Below are 24328 nucleotides of genomic sequence, written 5' to 3'. Positions count from 1 at the left end.
GGCAATTTGCTGGGTTGTTGGTAGATTTAAGAACATAAGAACAAGCATGCTGGATCAGACCAGAATCCATCTAGTCCAGCACTCTGCTACTCGCAGTGGCCCACCAGGTGCATTTGGGAGCTCACATGCAGGATGTGAAAGCAATAGCCTGCTGCTGCTACTACTGCTCCTGAGCACCTGGTCTGCTAAGGCATTTGCAATCTCAGATCAAGGAGGAGCAAGATTGGTAGCCATACATCAACTTCTCCTCCATAAATCTGTCCAAGTCCCTTTTTAAAGCTATCCAGGTTAGTGGCCATCACCACCTCCTGTGGCAGCATATTCCAAACACCAATCACACGTTGCGTGAAAAAAAGTTTCCTTTTAATAGTCCTAATTCTTCCCCCCAGCATTTTCAATGAATGCCCCCTGGTTCTAGTATTGTGAGAAAGAGAGAAAAATTTCTCTCTGTCAACATTTTCTACCCCATGCATAATTGTATAGACTTCAATCATATCCCCCCTCAGACGTCTCCTCTCCAAACTAAAGTGTCCCAAACGCTGCATCCTCTCCTCATAAGGAAGGTGCTCCAGTCCTTCAATCATCCTTGTTGCCCTTCTCTGCCCTTTTTCTATCTCTTCTCCATAAGTGTTCTCCATAAGTGTTCTCTGAATCAGCCGGGCAGCCTTATCCCCACGTTTCCCTCGCGAGGACAACATGGCTGTTGTGTGAAATGGCAGGATTGTAGAGGTTAAATTACCTGTTTGTTGCTCTGTGCTGTGTTTTGAGGGGTCACCTGAGTGGAACCTCCCCTTGCCTGGTGTCTGCAAGAGATCTCTTGCTGACCTCATTAGCTCTCTTTGGAAACAGAAGCCTGATTGCCCGGCAAGAGGCATGACACTGCTGTAAGGGCTGCAGTTCCGCGCTGCTTCTGCTGCAGGAGGAAGAGCAGCAGCCTTTCTTCTTCTGAGCTCCAGCAATTTCTCCTGAAGTGGAGAAACAGTCAGAGACTTCCGGGCCTTCTGTAAAGGCTGGTTTATTTACAGATTTGGAAGTTGAGCGTGTCTGTGGGGGTGGAGAGAACACATCTGCAAACATCCAAGCTGTAGTAGCCAGACGCAATCTTGAAAGGCTCTCCAAATCTGACCAGCTTTCTCAGAAAAAAAAGACAACATCTCTGCATACCACTAATCCATTGCAACGGGGTTTGTGCAGAAGAACTGCGCAGTGGGTCGTGCCCCTGTTACTGCTGGCCCGGCAGTTAAAAGCAACTGGTGTCCAAAATACCTTGAACCAGCTCTGCCCGCGGGTGTCCTCCTATCTCATTTTCCTTTCTGTAGGCAAACTTTTATTCTGAACTACCATGTTTCTCCGAAAATAAGACAGTGTCTTATATTAATTTTTGCTCCCAAAGATGTGCTATGTCTTATTTTCAGGGGATGTCTTATTTTTCTGTGTTCTGTTCTTCAAGCATGCTTCCAAACAAAAAGTTTGCTACGTCTTACTTTCGGGGGATGCCTTATATTCCGCACTTCAGCAAAACCTCTACTACGTCTTATTTTCAGAGGATGTCTTATATTCGGGGAAACAGGGTAGGTAGCCTGCATTTGCTTTTTAAGATTCTGCTTCAGTTGCAAACAGTGGTTTAAAATTTGTTCTGGCTCAGGAGGAAAAGGCTGGATTTGGATTCATGGCCTGTTGGGTGTCTGGTTTAAAATTCGGCTTGTCATCCAAAGATCTGGTGTTTGCTTCACACTGTGGAAGACACTGCGATCCTTACTGCCTCTTCGCTGCCAGCCATCACACCACTGTGCAGCTGTTCACATGAACTTGGCGCACATTCCTGGCCGAACCTCTGACTCCTTCACTGACCCATAATAGAAACATGTGGCTGAGGCTTTGTTCATGAGTTACGCTTGAACTTCCTACAGTGCTCTTCATAGCTCACGGGCCTTTGGATCTATCCCATCCTTTTGGAGTATCTTTCCGTGTGCTCACTGCGCTGTTCTAGCTGTAACTAATCTCTTGCGCTTAACATCATATCCCAATGATTTAATTTACTGCATCGATTACTTTGGCAGAGATTTCTATTCTGTGCAGGCCTAGATATAATTTGGAAGAGAAGGAACCTTAATTATTGTGCAGGTGTGCTGTGTATTTTGATTTTAATGTCTGTTTTGTTGGTGTGAGGCTTGTTTACTAAATTGCTAGTATTTTAGATGATCATCCTAGATATGTTATGGATATTTTAAAACGTCTTCTACTGTTTGTTTGGTAATGAACACCATCGAGCTTTTCCCATTTGGTGTTTGGCAGTGAAAACTGTTGAGTCCTTCCCTTTTGCTTGCTAAGAACATTCTAGGTGCAACGTCCGGGCATAATGCTTCTCAGGAAGAGTCTAGGAAGGGGATTAATTAATAGCAGCGAATGCTTCCACTAGCAAGGTTTTTCCCCCCTCTGGGCCTGTAACCTTTACCCTGATCTATCAAATAGTCATTACTAATACCCAGAGCAGGAGAGAGTGCTAGGCCAGGGAGCAATTGGATCAGTTTGGAGCAATCTGTGGGTGTAAGAAGTAGAAGTAGCCGTACGAGAAGCAACTCAAGTATATCCTCCCATTCAGCATTTTGAAAGAACAGCTTCCAGACTGGGCTCACTGGTGAGGAAGAGCTCCAACAGAACCCCCGCACGGAAAGTGTTTCTGATCCCCTCCACTTGCCAGCATTTTCCAGAACGGCCCTTTCTCATGTTCAGCTGTGACAAGTCTCGCGTTGACCGATCCTGTGCAAGCGAATCAGCACATCGGCACGAGATAGGAGAAATGCCATCTTTGCGTGCAGGAGTTCCAGGTTCGTTTCCTGGCTGCACTTTCAGTAAAAAGCTTTTGCAAATGGGAGGCATCCCGAGTGAGCTTTCTCTGCTGCCAGAGACTTCAGAGAGCTTCTGCCTGCTAAAACGGATGTTACAGAATTAGGTGGACCAAAGGACTGACTCTGAATGAGGCAATGTTCGGGAAGATGTAAAGATCCTAAACTGACGTTATCCGAAGGTTATGTTTTAATCTGAATTGTTCTAGGCAGCAGGCGCTGGATCATTCATCACCATTCCGAGTACACAACGCAAAGCTAGCTGGACCAGGCAGAAGTCAGTTTTGTGGGCATGGTGGGTATAGTGTCAGCTGATGATCAGTCTGTGGATCCATATTTTCTCCACCATGGGCACTGATATTATGGCTTATATGTTCTTTTTCATTTCAGTTCAGGCCTGTTAGTTGATATGCAGGGCTTTGTCTGAGCTAAGGCTCAGTTCTTTCCTGGGTGTAGGGGCTCAGCTCTGTGGACCTGTCAAGTAAATGTAAAGGACAGAGGGTTCCAGGGCATGAGTAGAGTGCATTTCCTTACCACTAAGCAGTCAGCTTTGATATATCCAGGACTGAAGGAGGTCGGCTTCCAAATGCCTTTGGGGCATGCATGTGGTCCTATGCCCCAGCTTGCCCACTCCCATCTTTAACAAAACTCAGCCCCTGTCTTCTAAAGCTGATGCAGAGAAAGAGATCTCAAAGGGCAGGTGGCTGAAGCTGCAAGGAGCCAGTCCCCTCCAGCCCAGAGGAAAGAGCTCAAGGGCAGCTGGAAGGTTGCTGGCTTCTTTTCCCGTAACACCTGTGTTTATTTCACCTTGTTGCGGCATCTGCAGATCTGCCTTTTTAATGGGACTTGTTGGCGGAACACTTCTCGAACCAGAAGGTTAATTACCAGTCTCTAATTAATGACTGTCTTAAAAGGTGATCCTGGAACGAGGGGCGCGAAGAGGGCAGCTTTGTGCGAGAAAAATGTCCGGAAGTAGGACCTCCTTTTCTCCTTGTCCCTAAGGTTTTAATAAATGTTGGAACTGCAAATTGGTTGCATTTAAAAAGCCCATTAATATCCAACTTTTAATCCATTAAATATTAAGTACACCGCAAAATGTAGGCAAAAGGGCAATTTTGAGGAACTTGAGGAAAGGGAATAATTTCTCTGAAGGAAGGAGGGCTGCCTGTCTTCACTGCAACTTCAACAGTCATGCCTCGGTCCCAAAGAATTCTGGGAGCTGTAGTTTGGTGAGAATCCTCTGCTGGAGAGGAGAGCTCAAGTTCTTTTGGCGGAACTGCAGTTCCCTGGGAAAGGCAAATGACAAATGGATTTCAGTTGATAGCATGCCCTTGTAGTTTGGTTAATAAAATGCATTATCGACATGCCCACCAACATTTCAATAATGAAGAGAGTGTCCGTGGTAATTGTCTGCCCCTTCCAAAGAGAAGCCAGAAGAAGCTGGAACCAAAAAGTCACCTTGGAGCTCATGGGTCTCATTTTGAAGCCCCAGCTAGGATCAGGTGTTGGTCTTTGTTCACTAAGGCAAAGGCCACCCTTTTAAACTATTCCTGCAGGACAAGTTAGAGATGTTGCATCTATCGGTATGTATTTATTTATTGGGTTAGGACGATTTTGTTCTGCCTTGCAGGATGCAAAACGGCTTGCCATAAATAACGGATTGTAATGCCAATATAATGTTCCAGCTGGAAGCGAATCCCGTAATGAAAAGAGTTGCATTGTTAAATTTGCCTGCTGGGCAGTCAGTGGATTCCCCAGCTAGCTAGAGGTGCTTGCTCTCAACGGCTTAGAAGGCCAGGGGGATGATGATTTGATGAACACTGATGGTCTGGTGGCTACCACTCAAGAAACCCTATATGGGGTACTGTGGGTTTTGTCAACAAAGAATTGCTTATTCTCTTTCACCTTGTTACTCCTCCTCTTGCGGCCCCCCTCTTCGGAAGCCCCAAACTGACATCACTTGGAAATAATCTAATGGCTCAGCTTAGAACTGGAGTAGAGTTGGGGACGAGAATATAACTGACTCACTGTCCTATGAATGGAAGATGGAAGAGGGTCGTCACCAATGCTCTTAACTCCTTCCCAACCCAGTCTTGTGCACTTTGTCCACATGCTTACTTCAGCTTAACACCTGGTCATGCTTTAAATAAGGTGGTCCATCCATCAGGCACAGCTAGGTGATTACCTGGCGCCAAACAGGCTTGCCACTTCCCTGCCCCATTTGCAGCATCAGGATCTGCTGCAGAACATGGCAGCCCAGAGAGATGACTTAGCAGACCCTCTACCTTCTTCCATACCCCCTGGTGTGGGGTGAGAAGGGCAGGCAGTGTGTTTCTGCCACCCCCTGCTACCTGTTCTCTTTGAGGGATGTGCCCCAGCCTGCCTTGTGATGGCACAAAGGATGCCGGGATCACACTGAGCAGCTGCTACTCAAGCAGTGCACAAGGCTAAGGATGTACTGTGTGAATCACTGCCAAGTAACAGACAATTCTGGGGAGCAATTCTAAACTTACACAATGCTTCACTGATTGTTGCTGCATGAAAGCTGAGAGTTGTACCTCGTCTCAGGCTAGCCCTGATAGAATATTTTTTAAGATTCCAGAGGTGGCAATCTTGGGAAAGCAAACAGCAGGGCTGCCATGTTAGTCAGCCATCGCAGAAGCCAGTATAAGTAGTGATGGGAAGGGGTGGTGAGAGTGACAGGAACACAGAGCAGGTAGCAAGCTCAGCCCTGCCTCCCTGAGGTGTAAGGTGAGGTGGGAATTGGGTACTAGGCTTGCCTCCTACCTCCAAGAGGGTAGCAATGAGGATAAGCAATAGGTCAGGTGCCTAGAGAGTTTGGGCCAGACTCCATTGCTCTAGTGGTTGCATTCACATGAATGGAAGCAATCCAGCCAGCTTGACTTCCATCTGCATGCTTTAAATTGAGAGGTTTTGCCACCATCTGCCATGGAGAACACCCCCCCTTTGAGGCCATTGCAGATCCTGACATGAGGCTTCAGTTGCCAGCGGAGAAGAGCCCTTACTGTCCACAACACATCTGTGTGGTATGAGGATAGCTGAAGGCCAGGGTTGCCAAATCTAATTGGGAAATTCCTGGAGATCTGAGAGCGGAGCCTGGGGAAGAGCCTCGGTAAGATGCAATGTCGTAGAGCCCATCCTTCAAAGCAGCCATTTTCTTCAGGGAAACTGGTCTTTGTACTTTGCATAGCTGTTGTCATTCCTGAAGAGTTTCCGGCTCCACCCGGAGAGTCCGCCTTCCCCAGCAACCTAAGAGCCATCTTTTACACTAATGGGTTCACCTTCAGCCAAAGACGCTGTGCCGCTTTCCGTAAATTGTGGCAGTTTCTGCTTTGAAGGAGGAGGTCTGTATCAGGTGCATTTGAGCAAACATGTTTTCCCCTTACAACTGTGGAATCCTGCCAAGAGAGAGCAGGAATAAAGTGCGCCAGTCAGGCAGTGAAGAGAGTGGGCTGAAGCTGCACCTTTGGGCTCAGACATGAATCGGAGTGTTTACCCTGCCTGGTTTATTTCTGAATTCCCAGTTTCCCAGCAGCCCAAACACAGCCAAGTGCTGCCTTTACTCCACACACACACGCCCCGCATTGCCCTATGGGGCAGACGAGCAACCGCAGTGTTGCCTTGATGACAAACCCACCCACCCCACCCCCCGCTCATGCCTTTTTGGAGCAGCTATATGCAGTGGCACTGCAATAATTGGCCCCATGTATCTTGCAATTAGCTGACAAAATAGATGGCCGCCACTCCTGACCTTTTTCCACGCAAGCAAAGCCATTGTTTGTATGCCGGGCTTAATTACAAAACAGAGCGTTACCCTACAGATACAGATGACGCCCCACTATTGTCCACCTTAATTTGACAAGACATCACAGTGTGGGCCTGGAGAGGGAGGTTTTTTCTACCGAGGGCACAGGTTTAGCGAAGCATGAAGCTGTTCTACCTCCTTCCCCACCCTCCATCCCGTCCCTCCTGTTGGTGCTTGTGGAAATTTGAGGGATGCTGTAATTTTGCACTCTATCTTTCTGACAACCTGGAAGGTTGTTGCTTTAATCAGAATCTCCACAACCTTGGTCCCAAGAATTCAGCATTTCTGCGCAGAACCAGGAAGGAAATTGAGGCTGTACTACAACGCAAGAAGACATGGTAGCATTTGAGTTGGGGATAGCAGCAGTAAAGCATCAGGGACGGACCCAGTGCTAAACACAGTGTATTGTGGGAGGAGCTCGGTGTCATCTGTTGTGTGAAACGGGGCAGAATCTGGCATTCCCTGTTCTGAGAAATTTTCTGCCCCGGCATGCAAACGGAATTGTACATTTCAGTCAAGTTGCTGCCTATTTTTTTTCAGTTATATTTAAGGATCAGTCAAGTGTTTTATATTTGCTTGTTTTTGCAACAGTTTTGGCTCTCTGCTTTTCACAGTTGATTTTGTAAGTTCGGTTGGTATTCTATATGCATGCTGTACTGTTTTTGTATGCTATTTATGTAAGATTTTTACATGAAGTGTACACCACTGATAATATGCAATGCTGATTTATTGATGCACAAATAATGTTGACAAAGAGGGGTTGTGGAATTTCTGGGCTGTATGGCTGTGTTCCAGTAGCATTTGCTCCTGATGTTTTGCCTGCATCTGTGGCTGGTATCTTCAGAGGATCTGTGTAATTCTATTGTGAGTTGCTAGAAACATGCAGAGGTTCTGTGATTCTTGAACAGACTGGGGGTCAGTCTTCGACAATTCAATGTTGACAAATTCTATACTTTTTGAAGGGGAAATTCAGTGGCCCATTACCCAGGGAACGCTAGCCTCAGGGCTATTCCTTGTGCACTGGGCTTGCAGAGGACTCTCCTCATGTTTTCTTTTCAGTTTACATGCAAGGAGGCAGCCTACAACTTGCATTGCTGTTTTTTCTGTCAGGACATCTCCTTCTCCCGATTCTCTGAACTCCGCCCATCAACAGCCTTAAAGGCACAGAACTCAAAGGTGATACTAGAGCTGATACCCCCCCCCCCCAGCTTGTTTTAAAATAAAGGCTTGTCTGCTTGTAGAAGCCATGATTGGGAGGGGGGGTACTCTGGCTGGTGTCCCTTTTCTTTGGGCTTCTTTGACACTCTGCAGAACATTGCTCATCCTGCTGTCCTCTAGAGGGTGCATTTTCTCTCCAGGAAGGGTTGATGGAAGGGGGAGACAAAAAGGCAGGGATGGAAGTCTGGAAAAGAAGTAAGGGATGTTTAGCAAGATGCGGGGGCGGGGAGATCCAAGTGACCACGATCTGAGCACAGTGGTGGGGAAGCATCACTGGAGCCCAGGCTGCAGGAGGTAAGAGGAGGGGAAAGAGGGGAGGAAAGGGAAGCAGCTGCCGGTGAGTTAAGTGCGCACATGGAGTGTGCACCAGATGTTATTATAATATAATAATGTCGATATATCGACAGGTATTTGGAGAAGCAGGAGGAGCCAGCGACATGGAAGGGGTGGTGAGGGGGAAGGTGTGCAAAGCAGCGCGAGGGAGTGTTAGGACTGGCTATGGGTGGAGGGAGGGGGAGGTCCTTGGCAAAGCTGTATTCATTGGCAAATCTGTCCCGCTCTGGTGGTGAAGCAAAATTAAATTCGTGCTTGCCGCAGGAAGAATGGAAAGTGCAAGCGAGGCTTGAAGAAATATGTACATACAAGAAATCTTGCTGCGATGAACATTCACCCCCATCACGCAGCAAACACATTGTGCGTAATTGGCCACTGTGAGGAAAATGGCACGAAAATAAAAGGGTCACAGGTTCAGTTTGTACAACGGGGAAGCAAAATCAAAACCGGGCTTTTGGAGTCAGAATTGCAGAGAGGAAAAGTTCAAAATCTTTCTCAGTTATGTTTTACTGGTGTTCCCAACTCTTTTAGGTGAGAGCTTTTCCTGATGAAAAGAGGAACATAAATATGGTGTGTGGCTTTTCAGAACCTCAGTACTGACATATTGAATTAACTCAGATGAAATGTTAATTGGACTCATTAGCTTGGACTGGTGATGACCAACATCTGTTGGTATCTCGAGGGCCGTCTGGTGGTCAGAATGTTATTTTGTCAAAAGCAACCGGCACTTTTTCCAGGCCATCTGGCACTCTGGTAAAGGGCAGAAATTGTCTGTAAGAGGATCACAGTGACAAAACTTGAGAAAAATATTAAAATGATCTGAGACCTGAGAAAACACATTCTTTGTAGTGCTGTGCCTGTAATGCCAGTTGTTACTAGTGTTATGCTTAATTTCCATATCCACGCTTTGCTTCTGTACATGTATTGTTCAACTCTCTTGTGGGTTGACATAAAACTCCCATCATGTGCATTGATCCTTGACCTGTTATTACATTTTTTTTCTTTATGAATGTGAAACTCTGGTTACAGTTCTTTTTTTAAATCACTAATTTAAAATCTGGTAGGTTTCCAAGGTCCAAAGAAACTTCCCTCCACAGTCTGGATTAAAACCGTGGGCCTTCCTAGCTCACAGCTTCTTTAACATCTTCCAGTTAACAGAACCCTCTATAAGGGATGCAGCAAAGGAAAGAGAAGGTTTTCCTTCCCGCCCGCCCACCCACCCCCATTTTTGAATTAGTTTGTGTTAACAACCCACCAAGCTTCTCATGCTTCGGGGATGATATCTGTCAGATGGTCATGTTTGACTTGATCTCAGAAAATTAGTTGTGGGTAGGAGTGCTTTTTACATCTGCATGTAGTTGGCTGACACCAGCTTATTCTTGCTTGTCGATGCAAACCCACGCTGTGTGCACACACCATCCAAATTCTGCCAGAGAGGGGGACAATTTCTTTTGACATTGTCTGTCTACAGAGGATGCCGGTGGAACAAAATCCTGCCCCCACTTCTCATCACTATGCCAAGCTGTCAATACAGGTATTGAAGTCACCCTAATGAATCTTGACTCTCCATCTGTAGCAGATTGAGTACTTCTGCTAAGTACTCCACTAGCAACATTGCCCCTTCCTGTAACCTCTTTCTTTCTTTCTTTCTTTCTTTCTTTCTTTCTTTCTTTCTTTCTTTCTTTCTTTCTTTCTTTCTTTCTTTCTTTCTTTCTTTCTTTCTTTCTTTCTTTCTTTCTTTCTTTCTTTCTTTCTTTCTTTCTTTCTTTCTTTCTTTCTTTCTTTCTTTCCGTTTTGTTTGGCCTCATTCCTAGGGAAGAGTTATGTGAAACTCAGAGGTTTACCTACCACATCAGAGGGTAGCTGTATTGATCTGCAGTAGAACTGTTAGATTTGAGTTCAAGGTACAAGCCAGGGGTGTCTAAATCTGGCCTCCAGATGTTTGTGGACCACAGTTCTCATCACCCCAGACAGCAGTTCCCACCACCCATTGCCAAATGGCCACGCTGACAGGTACTGATGGGAATTTCTGGGAATCCAGGGGCAAGTTCATGAGTGATGGAGAGAGACATGTTAACTGGGAAGTTAACATGTTTGGCACCAAGCTGAGAGAGATGGAACCTTCATGTTCAGAGGCAGTGTACCTTTAAATGCCTCTTGTTGGAGGCAATAACAGGTAGAGGCTTTGGGCTCCATGCTGACTGTTTGTATACATTTCTCTCTTTAACATATTTGTAAAGCTGCCTTTTTTCCTCAGGAAATGGGGACTCAAGATTAGAAACAACAACAGAACCAATAACTCACAAGAAGAAAGAAAACATTTAAAAGTTTTTAAGAAAACATTAATAATTGTCAAAACATTAAAAACAAACATTAAAATAGCCATAACAAGTCTTAACAGTTGTAATTCAAAGCCAGGGTGTTAAAATCCACTGCTTCTATGATCTGAAAGCCTTTCTAAAAAGAGTTGTCTTGCATTCTCTCTAAGACTGCAGAAGAGATGCAGATTTTCTAAGATCCTCTGGAAGCCTGTTCCATAACAACAGAACGGTTCGTGAAAACCCCCATAAGCACAGGCTTTGTTCTCTGGCAGGGGTTAGATTGAACCAAACAGAAGCTCGCACAGGGGCTGATACGTGGAGAGGTGGTCCTTGATGTATGTGAGCTCCAGGTCTTGAAGGGCTTTATAGTTAAGCACCTTGATTTGGATTCAGAAACTAATAAGAGCCAATGATCATCGAATAGACAGGCGGTGAATCCTGCAGCCAGACCCCGACAACATGAGGGCTGTTGCACTTTGCTCTGATTGTAGTTTCTGAATCATGTTCAAGGGCAGACCCACATAAAAGGAATTATAGTAGTTGAGCCTCAAGGTTACTTTTGCATTGATCATCAAGACCACATAAACAGTCTCCCGAAAAGGTGAACTATAGCTAGTAAAAGGAGTTGGATCCAATCGGATTCCTAAGTTCTCTGCCAACTGACCTCATCAACCAGCATCACCTTTGTTTAGCCAGCTTATTCCTTCTTGGTCACTAAATCACTGCAGTCAGGCACTGACCCAGGACAGAGGGTAACACTGAGAGATGTATTTAATAATATATACAATTAGAGTATCATTCAGAGGTGGGATCCAGCAGGTTCTCACAGGTTCCCGAGAGTAGGTTACTAATCGTACAGCCAATCGGCTAGCAGCCTCCACGGGCCAGAACCTTCTGACTCTATCCCACAATACAATGGAACACCCTTCCTCGACTGTTAGGGCCCCTCATCGGGACAACGAGTTCCGCCAGGGCCACCAACAAAAGCAGGTTGTTCGCGAGACCCCTTGGAGGGACCCAGCATGAATGAATTGCCCAATTCATTGTCAGCTTATACCTGGGCCTACCATCTGTGACCACGATCTCCACCTCTCTTTTTCCCTGGGAGGAATTTTTTAAAATTAGAAGTTTGTGAGGGCGCCTCTTTTATTATTATCGCTGTTTTAAAAGGTTTAATAATGTGTTTATTTGTATTTATATTTTTGTGTGTTACACGCTAGAACCCGCCGGGGATGAAGTACGGTATAAAAGTTAAGTAATAAATAAATAAATAAATAAATAAATTTGCAATGATGCGGCTGGTTCTCCACACGGGCCAGGCTCACGCACCTGGGTCTTGGCCTGGTGGAAATGGCTCTCCAGTTGTCTGGTTCTGCGGGACCTTTACCCAGTTCCGCGAGGGCCTGTAAAACGGAGCACTCCTACTGGGCTCGGAGGACTCCAGTCACTGAATGAAAGCTCCCCCAGTCGGCCCCTAATCAGGCTTCTATACCTGGGCCTACTATCTGACACGACTCCCTCCACTTTTCCCCTCTGGGGAGAATTTTTTAAAATTGGGTCATGGACGCTTTCATTGTTATCACTGTTTTAAGGGTTTTAATAATGTGTTTATTTGTATTTATATTTTGTGTGTACACCGCCCAGAGCCCTTCGGGGATGGGGGCGGTATAAAAAGTTTAAGTAATAAATAAATAAATAAATAAATAAATTTGTGTGTGCCGAGAAGGGGTTACTAATTGGTGATTTTGCCACGTGATTTTTGCCTTAGTCACGCCCCTCCTCTCAGCAGTAGCTCGCAGAACTTGAAGCAGGAGGTGCACCGGCGTGTGCGGCAGCCTGCGCCTGCCTGCATTCGTTTCTCGTCCAAGGACCGGCGCAGCGGCTGCGTCCTTGCCACAGCCCTGCCCAGGAATGCCCCCACCCCCGGAATGCCCCACCCCCGGAATGCCCGGCTACGCCCCATTGGTGCTACGCCACAGTTTGAATCCCACCACCATGGGAACCTGTTACTAAAATTTTTGGATCCCATCACTGGTATCATTCACATACTTGTGGCAACTCACTCCAAACTGGTGGACAATCTCATTGAATATGTATGTATAACACCTTTGGGGGTAGGGCGGTATAAAAAAACTCAAAAATAAATAAATAAATAAAATAAAAAGAGAACAGATCTTTATGGGATATCCTATGGCTGACTGTGCAAAAAAGGTTGAAACTTGAGAGGTACACTGCCAACTCCTAAATTAGATTGTAAACGTTCTAACTTTAATGAATGGTTGATGTGGTTGACAGATCCAGAAGGACCCAGCAAAGAGAAGATCCCCTTTTGCAAAGATTGTCCATCAATGCCCCTTGGGCTGTCTCTGTTCTGAAGCCCCAGGTCAAGGGCAGATGTGCATTCCACATATTTCTGTAACTTCTCAGTTTTCTCCTGTTGAATAATCTTACCCCGAAAGGGCAGATTGAAAACTGATCTATAATCAGTAAACGTTTGAGAATCAAAAATAGGCCTTTTCAGTGAAGGCCTAATCAAGACCAGTTTTAAGGTTTTAGGGCAAATTCTCTTTGTTGCCAACCTCCAGATCACAGCTGTCCATCTCCTGGGATTGCAACTGATTTACAGGCAACAGAAATCAGTTCACCTGGAGAAAATGGTTGCCTTGAAAAGTGCACTGTGTAGCATCATGACATTATACCCCACTGAGGTCCCTCCTCTCCCCAAACCTCGTTCTTCACAGATTCTGCCCCTCCCACAAATCTTCAGGTTTTTCCCAGCCCTATCCATGAAGGAGTTCACAGTTCTCAATAACTCTTTATTGAATGACTTTTTACAAGATTTTGCAAGTGACAGTGGGCAGTGGTCCAAGTGACAGATCATGGCTTTGACAGAACCCAGAAACAATGAGCTGAAACGACCCAGCTAAAAAGGACCAGATGGCCCAGCAGACACCCATACCACATGGCCTATTGATGGATCGGTGTCCAAGTCAGAATTGCGCAAAAACGTGACAGCTAAAAGCCAAATTTCTATCCATTTGTGACTCCATATTAGGAGTCATCACAGCCTGGATCGCTCTGAACATTTGAGTTAAACTTGATTCAGCTGATGCTATGGTAGCAGAATAGGTATGTGCTTTCTTTGCTGATGCAGTTTGTGTGAAATGTGTTCAATGACCATGCAGGAAGCAGCCATGCCAAGACCATCAATCTCCCTTAAGAATGTAAGAAGGATCCTACTGGACAAGCCCAAAGATTCAATCTCGTCCAGCTTTCTGTTTCCCAACATCCTGGAAAGCTCATAAGGAAGGACACAGAAGCTAAGGCCTCCCCGTATTGTTGACCTCTAGCAAGTGGCATTCTGAAGTATACTACTGCTGAATATTTCTACATTATAGCTAAGAACATTAAGAACTCAGCCCCATAAACTCTAAAATATTAATTTAAAACAGCGATTTCTACACTAAATTGGCATCCTGCAAAACCTTTACTTAATATCCTCCTAACATTAAAAGTCAAATCAAATCAAAGATTCTGCAGAGGAAGGCAGTGGCAAACCACCTCTGCTTGAACACCTCACCAGGGTTCCTTAGAAGTCAGTTATGACTTGATGGCACTTTTTGTGCACCAAGCACACACACGCGCGCACACACGCACACACACACACACACACACACACAATAAACAAATGCAAATTAGCATAGATGTTTATCCCAACCTCTGTTTCCTTTTCTGCCCTATCAGATTGTAGTTTATAAGCTCTTTGCAGAGAGAAGCCTGTTCAGAGCTGTAGAAATGATGATGAACGAACATCTCCTCCTTGAATCTTTATCTCAAGTCTCTGCTTCTCTGATCAGTGCCTACACTGTCCCTCTCTGAGGGCCTTTTTCTCTCCTCTTCCCACTCTGCTCAGTAGCCCTCGTCCTCTTTAACAGCATCGCTTCTCCCTTTCTTATGCATGACTTCTCTTTGAACAACACGAGGAAGCTAACAGGGATTCCAACATGAGAGGGCATTTCAGGTCTCGGATACCCTCACAGGATTCTGGGTAGTTCCCTGTATGTTTTCACTTGATTTCCATCATGGGAAATCCCCATCCTCTTGGCATTAAAATGAAGCGGGAGTACACTAGGGTTTTTTTTTCCTTTCATGGAAGGATGATTTATAAAACAACAGGAGCCAAAGGCATGTTTTGAAAGGGGGAGAGGGAATCTGGTTAAACAAGAGAAGCAATTTCTGGAACTGAGCTTCTGGAAATATCACTGGGTCATGAGCCTCAAGCTAAGGGTGGGGCAGGCACACGACAACAGAGAGTGTCATATTTTTTTTAATATGGATGGTTCCATTTCCAGACAAAGAAGGGCAGCTTCAGGGCAAGCCGAGGGGGGCTTCTTTTGTCAGTTGGCCAATTAACACTGGACTGGAACAGTCTGCGTATCCTCAGGAGGCACTTCTGATGTGCCAAAACAGAGAGGCTAGAACTGGCTCACGTTGCTCAAGGAGCATTCCAAGGCCAGGTTCTCTCCAGTACCTTGGGGCATGAATCTCAGATAGATAAGGAATAGTTGATCTGCCAAAATTCAGCTTGGCAGTCCCCTTTAATAGATCAGAGCTTTATAATGATAATATTTAGCTTTTTTAACACTTGCAGGGTATAGAACACATCACATTCATAACCTTCTTGTAATTTCTGCAACAGTCTTGAAAAACAGACCAATGATCTTACCCATATTTCGGAGGGGGAGAGGCAGAGATTCAAAAGTGAATATGTGGCAAAAGCAAGATTTGGCCCTGAGGCCTCCCTGATCACAGCCACTGTGGTACTCTAGCTTAGCACTGCTACAGGGGGGCTGATGAAGATAGAGGGTCCCCACAAGAGTTTTACTTCTTCCTGTAGCTTCTTTCCAACCTGGACATGTTTTATACTAAGAGCCATATATAAGCCCTTCCAGGTTAGTTTTCCCTGGGCCCTTGAAGCTGTGTGGGTCACAGCTTACGAGAACGTTGAACCCATATTTCCAGTTATGACTTGCCTTTCTCAGTTCTAGCTTCTATGATCCTAATCCCCAATCACGATCCAGGTAATCCTGCACTCAATCCTGCACTCAGTCAGGTGATCCTCCACTCCATCGGACCCATACTGGGGACCCACCAAGTGATCTAATGCTTCTACACCCTGGGCTTACATCTCCAGTCTCCGTCTCCTTCCCTCTATGTTCCACACCAAGAACAAGTCCTTTGCTGTTATCTGAAGTAACGGGAAGCTCAACCATTTTGCCTTTTTGAAGAAGAAAGTGCCAGAACCTGGTACACTCTGCTGGGTGCTAAATATAGATTGCAGCAGCAGAAACTGAGGTGCAGCTGTTCTTGGTGATGGGTACACCTGGCCTGCAGCATCCTTAAAGCAACTCCCTAAAGCTGAGCATTGGAAAGAGTTCTCTCTGCCTTTTGCCTTCGTGATGTGCAAGGGTTCGCTGCTCTTTGGGAGAGGTCTCTTGGCAGATGCCTCTGGCTTGGCTCTCCTTTCAGAAAGGGGGGGGAGGGTAAACCTCTGGGCATGGTGGCAGAATGTCGAGGCCAGGGCAGCAGGTATCATCCGCTGCATCCAAATCCAAGGCTGGAGTTTCTTTCTGCCTGTCTTTCTTTGTTATTTTCCTTCCTGCTATCCTTTCTTCTGGTTAAAGTAATTACGCTTATACTGCAGATTGGGGAGAGGGACATTGCACCAGCTGCTTCTGCACTTGGCAGAAAATGCGTAGAATAACTCCTGGTGCATGTGGCCTCAGATAGTGGCCTCTAGCCCACAGAAACGTCTGCCAGATATCTGTTCGTCTTTAAGGTATCACACGCCCTGCTTCTGCTGTTTGCCATAACAGACTTCCATGGTACCCTGCTGGGGCCTGTAACTGCATTCCCTTTTCCTTTCTTTTAATTAGGAAAATATGCATTCAGTTGTCTTTTTTAAGGCAAAATCAGACTCAAGAATGACTTTCCCTCCATAGATGTTTTTTGTCTTTCATTCAGCAACTTGTATCAGAGATGTAGTTGTCTGGTCTTTCTACTAAGGGGGTGGCAAGCGTGGATCTACAAATGCTAGCTTGTGCAGTGACAAAGAACTCAGGGCCTGCTTTGTCTCTCTAGACCATCGATAAAAAGGTTTTGAATATGATGGGGGAAGCGAAGAGGAGGCTTGCGGAAACCCTTCCTCTAAGACAAAACCAAGACAGAGACCAATTAAATTTGCACAGGCGACTGAGCAGTGATCAAACGCCAGGGCATTTCTGTCGCCGTCCAAAGGGGCTGGCTGTAAACCAGTGACCTGAATCTGTTATATGTTTCAATAAAAGTTCCCCTGGAGGTATTGAGTTGGCTTTTAAAGGAAAAACAAAGTTCGAGATGCTTTTGTGAAGCACTGAGAATCAAAGAGAGAGGAATTAAGTAGGAGGGGGTCTGATGGTTGACGAGGGGTTGTTCTTGCTAGGGCTTTTGCTAGGCGGGTGTGTGAGAGGCAGCACTCTGCCATGCTGGGCATGGAGCACCCTGGAAGGTCTCTGACTGCATGGGAGACTTCCTGACTGATGAGGACCCTTCTCCGTCTGGCCAAGGAGGCCTACTCAGAGTGCAGAACCCAACGTGTCCCTACTCACCCTGATACTGGCATCCTCTGTGACATCCAGGCACACATGGTTCAAAACAAATACCGCATAATATCTCCTGTTAAGGGAAACCAAAATGGGTCAAAACAATGTGCAAGCTTTTGAGTTCTCCAGAGCGCTTCATCAGACTGGATGTTAAAAAGTGGCAGGGGGTGCAACATGTCTCTCTCAGGTCATGGTTTTAAGGTCTCGTCTTGCTAACATCTGTATAGAACGCTGACATGCATGCAGATCTGGTGTTAGGGTGTTGGGAGGCATGTGTTTAGGACTGAGAAGCAGAAAATGGAAGAATCACATTGAAAATACAAAAGCTAGCGGTTGATCAAATACCTATGAAAGTAAACAGCCTTTCTCCCTTTGTTTAATATCGAGCCTAGATTTTGGACGATTCAAAAGATTGCAGTCTGTGTTGCAGGCTAGTTTACTGTGTGCAGAGAGTGTTACACAAATTTGTCACAGGAGTGTGAACTTCACCCATTTGCCATCTTGAGCAGCATTTCTCTGTAATACTACCAGTAAGTACAGTGTGTGTGTGTGTGTGTGTGTGTGTGTGTGTGTGTGTGTCTGCACACACATTTGAACTAGTCTCTTAGCAGACAAAAGAACCAGCCCTTCTCTAATTTTCTAAAGATTAAAATGTGAACCAAACTAATTGCTTTTGTTTTGAAAAGCTGCCCCCTTGCAACACGTCTGTTTTTCCAATAAAGAAATTGCTTCATAATTGTCCGTTAATTCTGTATAGCCTGTAATTGGCCGAACAACAACATCAATAAACCACTCCAGTCTATTGGGAAAATGTGAGGGGTGGTAAGGGAAGGGGTGGAAATCAGGAGGAAAGAGCAGGGCAGAGGAGAGAGAGGCCACCTGGCCATCAGGCTCCAGTGGACTGCAAGTACCACACACCTTTGAACATCCTGAGGACCAGACTACCATAGAGTAGGAAGCTGTTGGACAAGCTGTTCTACCCTTTTGGTAGAAATGGAAAACCTCAATTGGCCATGTTTCTTTGTAAGGTCAGCATGGTGTCTCTCTATCTGTTGCATCTCTATGGTAAAAAACAAACAAACCCTCCGTGCTTTCCCTTGGAAGGCTTTTCAGTTTGGGGGGAAAAAGTTAAATTATAGAGGCAATGTGATAGAGATTTGTAACATTATGCAAGGTGTAGAGAAAGTGGATAAAGAAGAGGGTTTCTTCCTCCTTTCTCCAAAGTACTAAAAGGCACCCAATGAAATCGGAGGATGGTAGCTTCAGGACTGTTTCATCCATCACATAATTAACTTGTGCAACTCCCTGCCATGGGGTGTACTGATGGCTTTTAGCTTAGATGGCTTTAAAAGCAGGAAGGGGAGAGATATTCTGTGGAGATGGGTCTGTCCACAGCCATTAGCGATTGCAGCTTACTGGAGGTTCCATGTTTCAGAGGCAGTGTTAACATTTGAATACCAGTATTATTGTTTTTTTTCAGGGGGGAGGGTGGGAATGCAGTGGTATCCTTATTCCCTATTGGGTATCTGGCTGACCACTGCAGGAAATGGGATGCTGGAGCCATCTAATCCAGCAGGATCTTTCATAGGTTGGCTACACTCTGTGTGTTCAGCTCTATAAAAACTCCAAATACATGCTGAGAAAAGTGAAATTCTATAACCTGTGTTATGCCCATCTGGTGGATTGTGTCAGTTTGATAGGCAAGTTGTTAACATTGGGTGAAATTTCTTCTGTTGCTACTGTTCACGGAGAAGGTCATGGATCTTCACAGATTTTCTACCAATAACCATAATGTTTGAGAGCAGAAAATGGAACCTCTGTGTTTTGAGGCGGCATATGAATTTCTGAATGGTGGGGAATAGCAACCTCTGCTACGCTTCGGGGTTGATACTATTTCCTTTCCAAAATTCGGTGTATTTTCCATCTCTGAAAGAGAAAAAAAAGTCTCCTGTTTTTTACATTATCAAACGAGTAGGTCTTAGCAATCTTTCTAGTAAGTTTCTAGGCTATGGGCAGTGGTGGGATTCAAATAATTTAACAACTGGTTGTTTACAAGCACCATTTTAACACCCGGTTCTGCCAAAGTGGTGTGAACCGGATGAATCCCACCACTGGCTATGGGAATGATAAAAAGCATCAGGAAACGGTCAGTACTTTTAATAATAATGCCAAGAATTGGGAGAACTTTTAAATAGAAAAATAGGTCTAATATTTGGCTTGAAAATTGGTTTACACTGTGTTGGGGTAGGAGTTTGTGTATGATTCATTTGGTTCAGTTCAGAGAAGACAGGGAAAGGGTCAGGGAAGATCATTAAACTGAGAACGTTGCCCTTTTGTATTATACTGGAGTAATTATTTCCTTCATGATTTTCCTATGGAAATATTATCATTTTGGGAGAAAAGAGAATCTGATCCAATCTGGTTAGTAACAAATTACTAGCTAAGGGGTGGGGAGGGGAGTGGAAGTTATACATAATGGAATAATGGGTTATTTATGGGCATAGGTTGGTAGAATTTGTAATGCATAATTGATAACATGCATTGTGTAATGAGCTGTGAAGAGAAGCAAAATTATAAATAAATAAGTTTGCAACCGTAAAGATCCGTAAAGTGGATTGATGGCAGGGAGTGTGAAATGTGGGGTTTGCAAAGTAGTGGTTATGGGATGGAGGCTGCTGGGGTTCCTTTTCTTTTGCAAGGTGGAGATGGGGGAGGAGCAAGGGTCCCCCTTGACTTGTTTTCTGTTCACATGTAAATCAGGCTCTTTGTCCTTGGCATATTGAAATTGTCTGGCAAGATCCCCGAGGCTGGGCTACTTGGGGATTGGGGGGGGGGGGACCCCTTTCAAGCAGCCTGCTGATCTCCAAGTGCTTTGGCTTTTTGGAAGCCCCAGCTGCTGGCCTTCATCCCAGTTGTTTTCAACAAATACTAAGCAGCCCTTTTGATAACCATGCCCAGACCTTGAAGGTTGAGACATGGTGGCTTGAACAAAGGAGTCCTGCTGCACCTACAGGAAGGACGGGTGACTCCCTACTGACCAGGCTTGACTTTTGTCACAACACCTGTTGCTCACAGCCTGTGAGTTACGGGCCACAGATGCTGCTTATTTGGAAATCCAGAATTAACTTGTGTGATTGGCTACTGCCCCCTCTCAAATACGACCTCACAGTCTTCTAGCTTTAAAAGGGATTTGGCCAGTTTGTGGAGGAGAGGGTTATCAATGGCTCTTAGTCATGATAGCTAAATGGAACCTCCATATCCAAAGGCAGGATACCTCTGCTAGAGAACAGGCAACAAGAAGGTACCACACTGTCATGCATTGCGTGTGGGCTTCCCAGGGGGTGTTGCTTGCCGCTGTTGGAAACAGAACGTTGGACAGGGTGACCCAGTGAAGTTTCCTAAATTCTTAGATTACGAGTGCAATTGAATATATTAATTCCCCCCCCCCCTTCTTCAAAATTGCCTTGCAGAACTGGATTGTGCTGTGCGCGTTCCATGCTGCACTTCACTTTGGCAGCAATTGCTGGTTTGAAACAATTAATTTTTCATAAGCCTGCATTAATGTGCCTCCTATTCCTGCCTACAGCATCTGTATTTTCCCCTGATTTGCCCTTAACATATGAGTAACCCTGCTGGGTCAGATCAAGACCATCTAGTCTAGCATCCTGACAGCCAGATGCCTCCAGGAAACCCAGAAGCGGCCTGCTGTTAATTTCCTCCCCACCCCCCACCCTGCCCCTCAACTAGTATTGAAAGTTCCACTGCCTCTGAATAAAGAGACTCCATTTATCAATCAGTTCGAATAGCCACATATAGATCTATCCTCCATATGTATATCCTCTTTTAAAGCCAAGTATGCTACTAGTTCTCATTGTGACAGTGAGTTCCATAAGTTAATGATGTTTTTTGTTATAAAAATAACTTTAGTTTGTTTGCCTTGAATCTATGGTCTGTCCACTTAATTGGATGCCCCCAAGTTCTGGTATTTGCAAAGCAAGGGTCTCTCTAGCAACTCTTCCTACCCAATTCATAATATTGTAACCATCTATCATGTTCCTTCGATGCCACCTCTTTTTTAAACATAGAAGCTCCAGTCTCTTTTGCCACTGCCCAGTGGTGGGATTCAGCCGGTTCGCACCACTTCGGCAGAACCGGTTGTTAAAATGGTGCTTGTAAGTTGTTAAATTATTTGAATTCCCACCACTGGAACCAGTTGTTAAATTATTTGAATCCTACCAGTGCCGTTGCCCCCTCGAGAAGGCCCTTCATCTGGATCATTCGAAAGATCTTTCCCATACCTTTTTGGCTCTTTCAGACATCCTTATTTGGAACTGGAGCAAAGTGAGGTATTCATGTCCAACTGCAGCTGCGCCGTAGATTTGTGTAAAGGCATTGCAAATAACGATTGCCTGATAAGAGAGAGTGTTTGTGTTGCTCTCTGGCCCTTTTCAGTTTCTGGCAGCATTTAAACTGCTAATCTGAGGTGCCATCTTATCAACAGCCCCCGCCCAAACATCTAGCTGTGTTTGTGTGCCACGAAAGCTCCCAGGAAGTTTCTTCGCGTGCCCACAGAGAGAGATTCACGCCCAGCAATCAGGCAAAAGTGTTGAGAGTTTCTGTGGGGCTCAGTGTTAACAGGAAAATACATTCCAATGTGGGTTTTTTTAATGTGTAGATAAGCTGAACCTTTCCTTCCTTCCCACCGCTTGTCAGCTGCCTGCATCCTCGCTCCCCTTGCCCGTGCAAAATAACGAACTCTAAAATTGATACGATGCTTAAGAATCCCAAATCAGGGAAACAAAATGTACTGTGCAGTATGACAGAGGTGTAATATGGTAATATATCTCTGTGCATATCCTGAATGCCTGAAAGGGCTGGCTGTACAGACTGCAAAATGTGTCTGTGGAATAATTCTTACCTGTGAGACGTGTGCCAGTGGGACGCTTCACGGGGATAAGGAGAAAGTGAAAAAGTGAGATTGGAATCATTGCCAAAGGAAAAGAAACAATGCTAGAGAAGGCATTGAAGGAGACTGGTGCGTAATGCCATGCCGTTCTTTGAAATTAACAGGGATGCAAATACAGAGGCCACTGATATGATACTCTGGGTAGCAGGTGTGGGGAAAGCGCTTCCTCTCCCTGAGTCCCTGGAGAGCCGCTGTCCATCAGAGAAGGCAATAGTAGGCCCAATTCGACCCATGGCCTGGCTTGGGATGAGGCAGCTCCACGTGTTTCTGCTCTCTGCCTTGTGAGGGCAGGAGGCCCCACGTTCCGCAGAAGCATCTCAGGAGTGGGGAAGACCTTCATCCACTTGAGACCTGCTACCAGTCAGAGCAGAGCACGGAGGTCACTTTCTCCTGACTTGTTCACACCAGCATGAGTGGTGTTGGGTAGCAGGGTTTCACCTCAGCTTCCTCGGAGCATTGTGGTGCTTCTGTGCACTTTCTGCCCCCGACCCCCTTCACCACCACTACGTCTTCCTGTGAGTTTTACCAAGCCTGTTTTGCTCTTGAGTTTTGAGAAAGATCACAGCAAAACTGGGGTGGACAAGAAGGTCTACATCTTCCTGGTGCCATTGTCTTTCACACCATTTTCACACGGTGGTCATTTCCCAGTCGCTGGAGGGTTTTTGACAAAATCACCAATTAACATATTATTAAAGTGTTATGATGTGATAACAACCTATTCACCAGGTTCTCTGAATCCCATCTTTCATTTTTTAAAATAAAGTCTCTCACCCCTTTCACTGGGAAGATATGCCTTTCCCCTTGTATCTCCACAATGAAAGGGGCTAGTGACATACTTTTTAAAGCAGAAGGATGGTGATAGCATTATTACACTATAATGAAACGGCAATGCTTTTTTAAATGAAAAAGCCCACCTGTTGGAGGAAGAGTGGCTGCCACAGGATACTCGAACGTGGGGAATGCTGGGAAACCTGCCATGTGGAACATGTGTTGCCACTACCCTGTATTAGCAGCTGCAGCAGCTACGGAGGAACCATATGAGGAAAACACCAAGGCTAGATGAGCCAGAGGTCTGAGTCAGGATCAAACAACTCCCTATGTTCCTCCATACAGTGCCAGGTACACACCACAGGCACAATGTCAACAATAACAGTCATTATTTTAATTACCTCACGTGCTCCAGGGCAAGGCCCTGCAACTGAAAACCGGTTCTACAGCAAAAAACTTTGCAGACATGGTGGTGGGGGGGGGGGAAGGGGGGAAGGAGGCGAGGTTATGTGGAGCAGAGAGGACACAAACATCATTGAGGCAGGAGATCAAGTTTGAGAGGCTTCTCCGTGGTCATCCCCTTTCCAGAGTGAAACAGAGATTGGTGCAGGATGTGGCAAAGTTTTAATATCTTGGCTGACCAGAAGATAACACGTGGAAAGATTTCATCACGGCCCTCTCCAATTGTGTCAACAATGAGGAGGTGGAGGAATATTTTTGTAGGGTGGATTGTGGAATAACAAACGATGGAATCTGGAGGGGGGGGGCGTCCGCTTGGTAAGCCACGGGGACATTAATCCTGGCTGTTAGCTTTGACTTTCCTGCCTGCTGATCAGCTGGTGGAATACAAATCCAGAGGAAACTGTGAACAAGAGGATCCTTTCTTTTTCTGACGTGGTGGAAGGACGGCCCGAGGAATGTGTTGGAGAGGGCAGTACTCCTCCGGCCGGAAGATGCAGCTGTCGGCCAGGTTGTATAAGCTTGTCACCTTTGGGGAATTCTCTCTTCTGTTGCTGTGTTGTGTGCAGAATTGAATCTGTGGCAGCCTTCTGTGTGGTTACATGGGAGTAAGTCCCACTGGGCTGTGTTGGAGTAAAATGTTTTCAGTGGCTGCTGAGGTATGGCAACCCCATAGGATTTTCAAGGCAAGAGATGAGCAGAGATGGTTTGCCATTGCCTGCCTCTGATTAACACCCCTAGAGTTCCTTGATGGTCTTCCATCCAAGTAGAGAGACTCACGAGAAAGCTCAGGAACATATTCCCAAGTAAGTAAAATGTGCAGGGTTGCAGCCTTGTCTTTGGCAAGGGTTTCAGGCACTTTAGTTTAGCTGCTTGCTAGATACTCTCATTGTGATGGTTTTTGTTTGCTCCTTTCTGGTAATATTTCAGGACCAGATGGGGGATAGGAT

At 45.5% G+C, this 24328-nt stretch overlaps 1 protein-coding gene across 9 annotated transcripts in view; it reads left to right on the top strand.

Moving 5' to 3' along the window:
- The window catches only part of LOC125441413 (DAB2 interacting protein), a 272204-nt gene that overhangs the window by 128932 nt on the left and 118944 nt on the right, over positions 1–24328 (top strand). Inside the window, exon 1 of one of the 9 annotated variants that reach the window (XM_048511944.1) lies at positions 23472–23889. The exons of the other annotated variants lie outside the window; for them this stretch is intronic. Within the exon in view, the coding sequence (XP_048367901.1) occupies positions 23837–23889 (53 nt within the window). The 5' untranslated portion in view covers positions 23472–23836. Of the gene's footprint in view, positions 1–23471; positions 23890–24328 lie in introns of those variants that run through there. 9 annotated transcript variants of the gene reach the window in all.

This window comes from Sphaerodactylus townsendi, linkage group LG12 (genome assembly GCF_021028975.2).
Source record: "Sphaerodactylus townsendi isolate TG3544 linkage group LG12, MPM_Stown_v2.3, whole genome shotgun sequence".
Lineage (NCBI taxonomy): Eukaryota > Metazoa > Chordata > Lepidosauria > Squamata > Sphaerodactylidae > Sphaerodactylus > Sphaerodactylus townsendi.
This window is presented reverse-complemented; position numbering and strand designations above follow the sequence as displayed.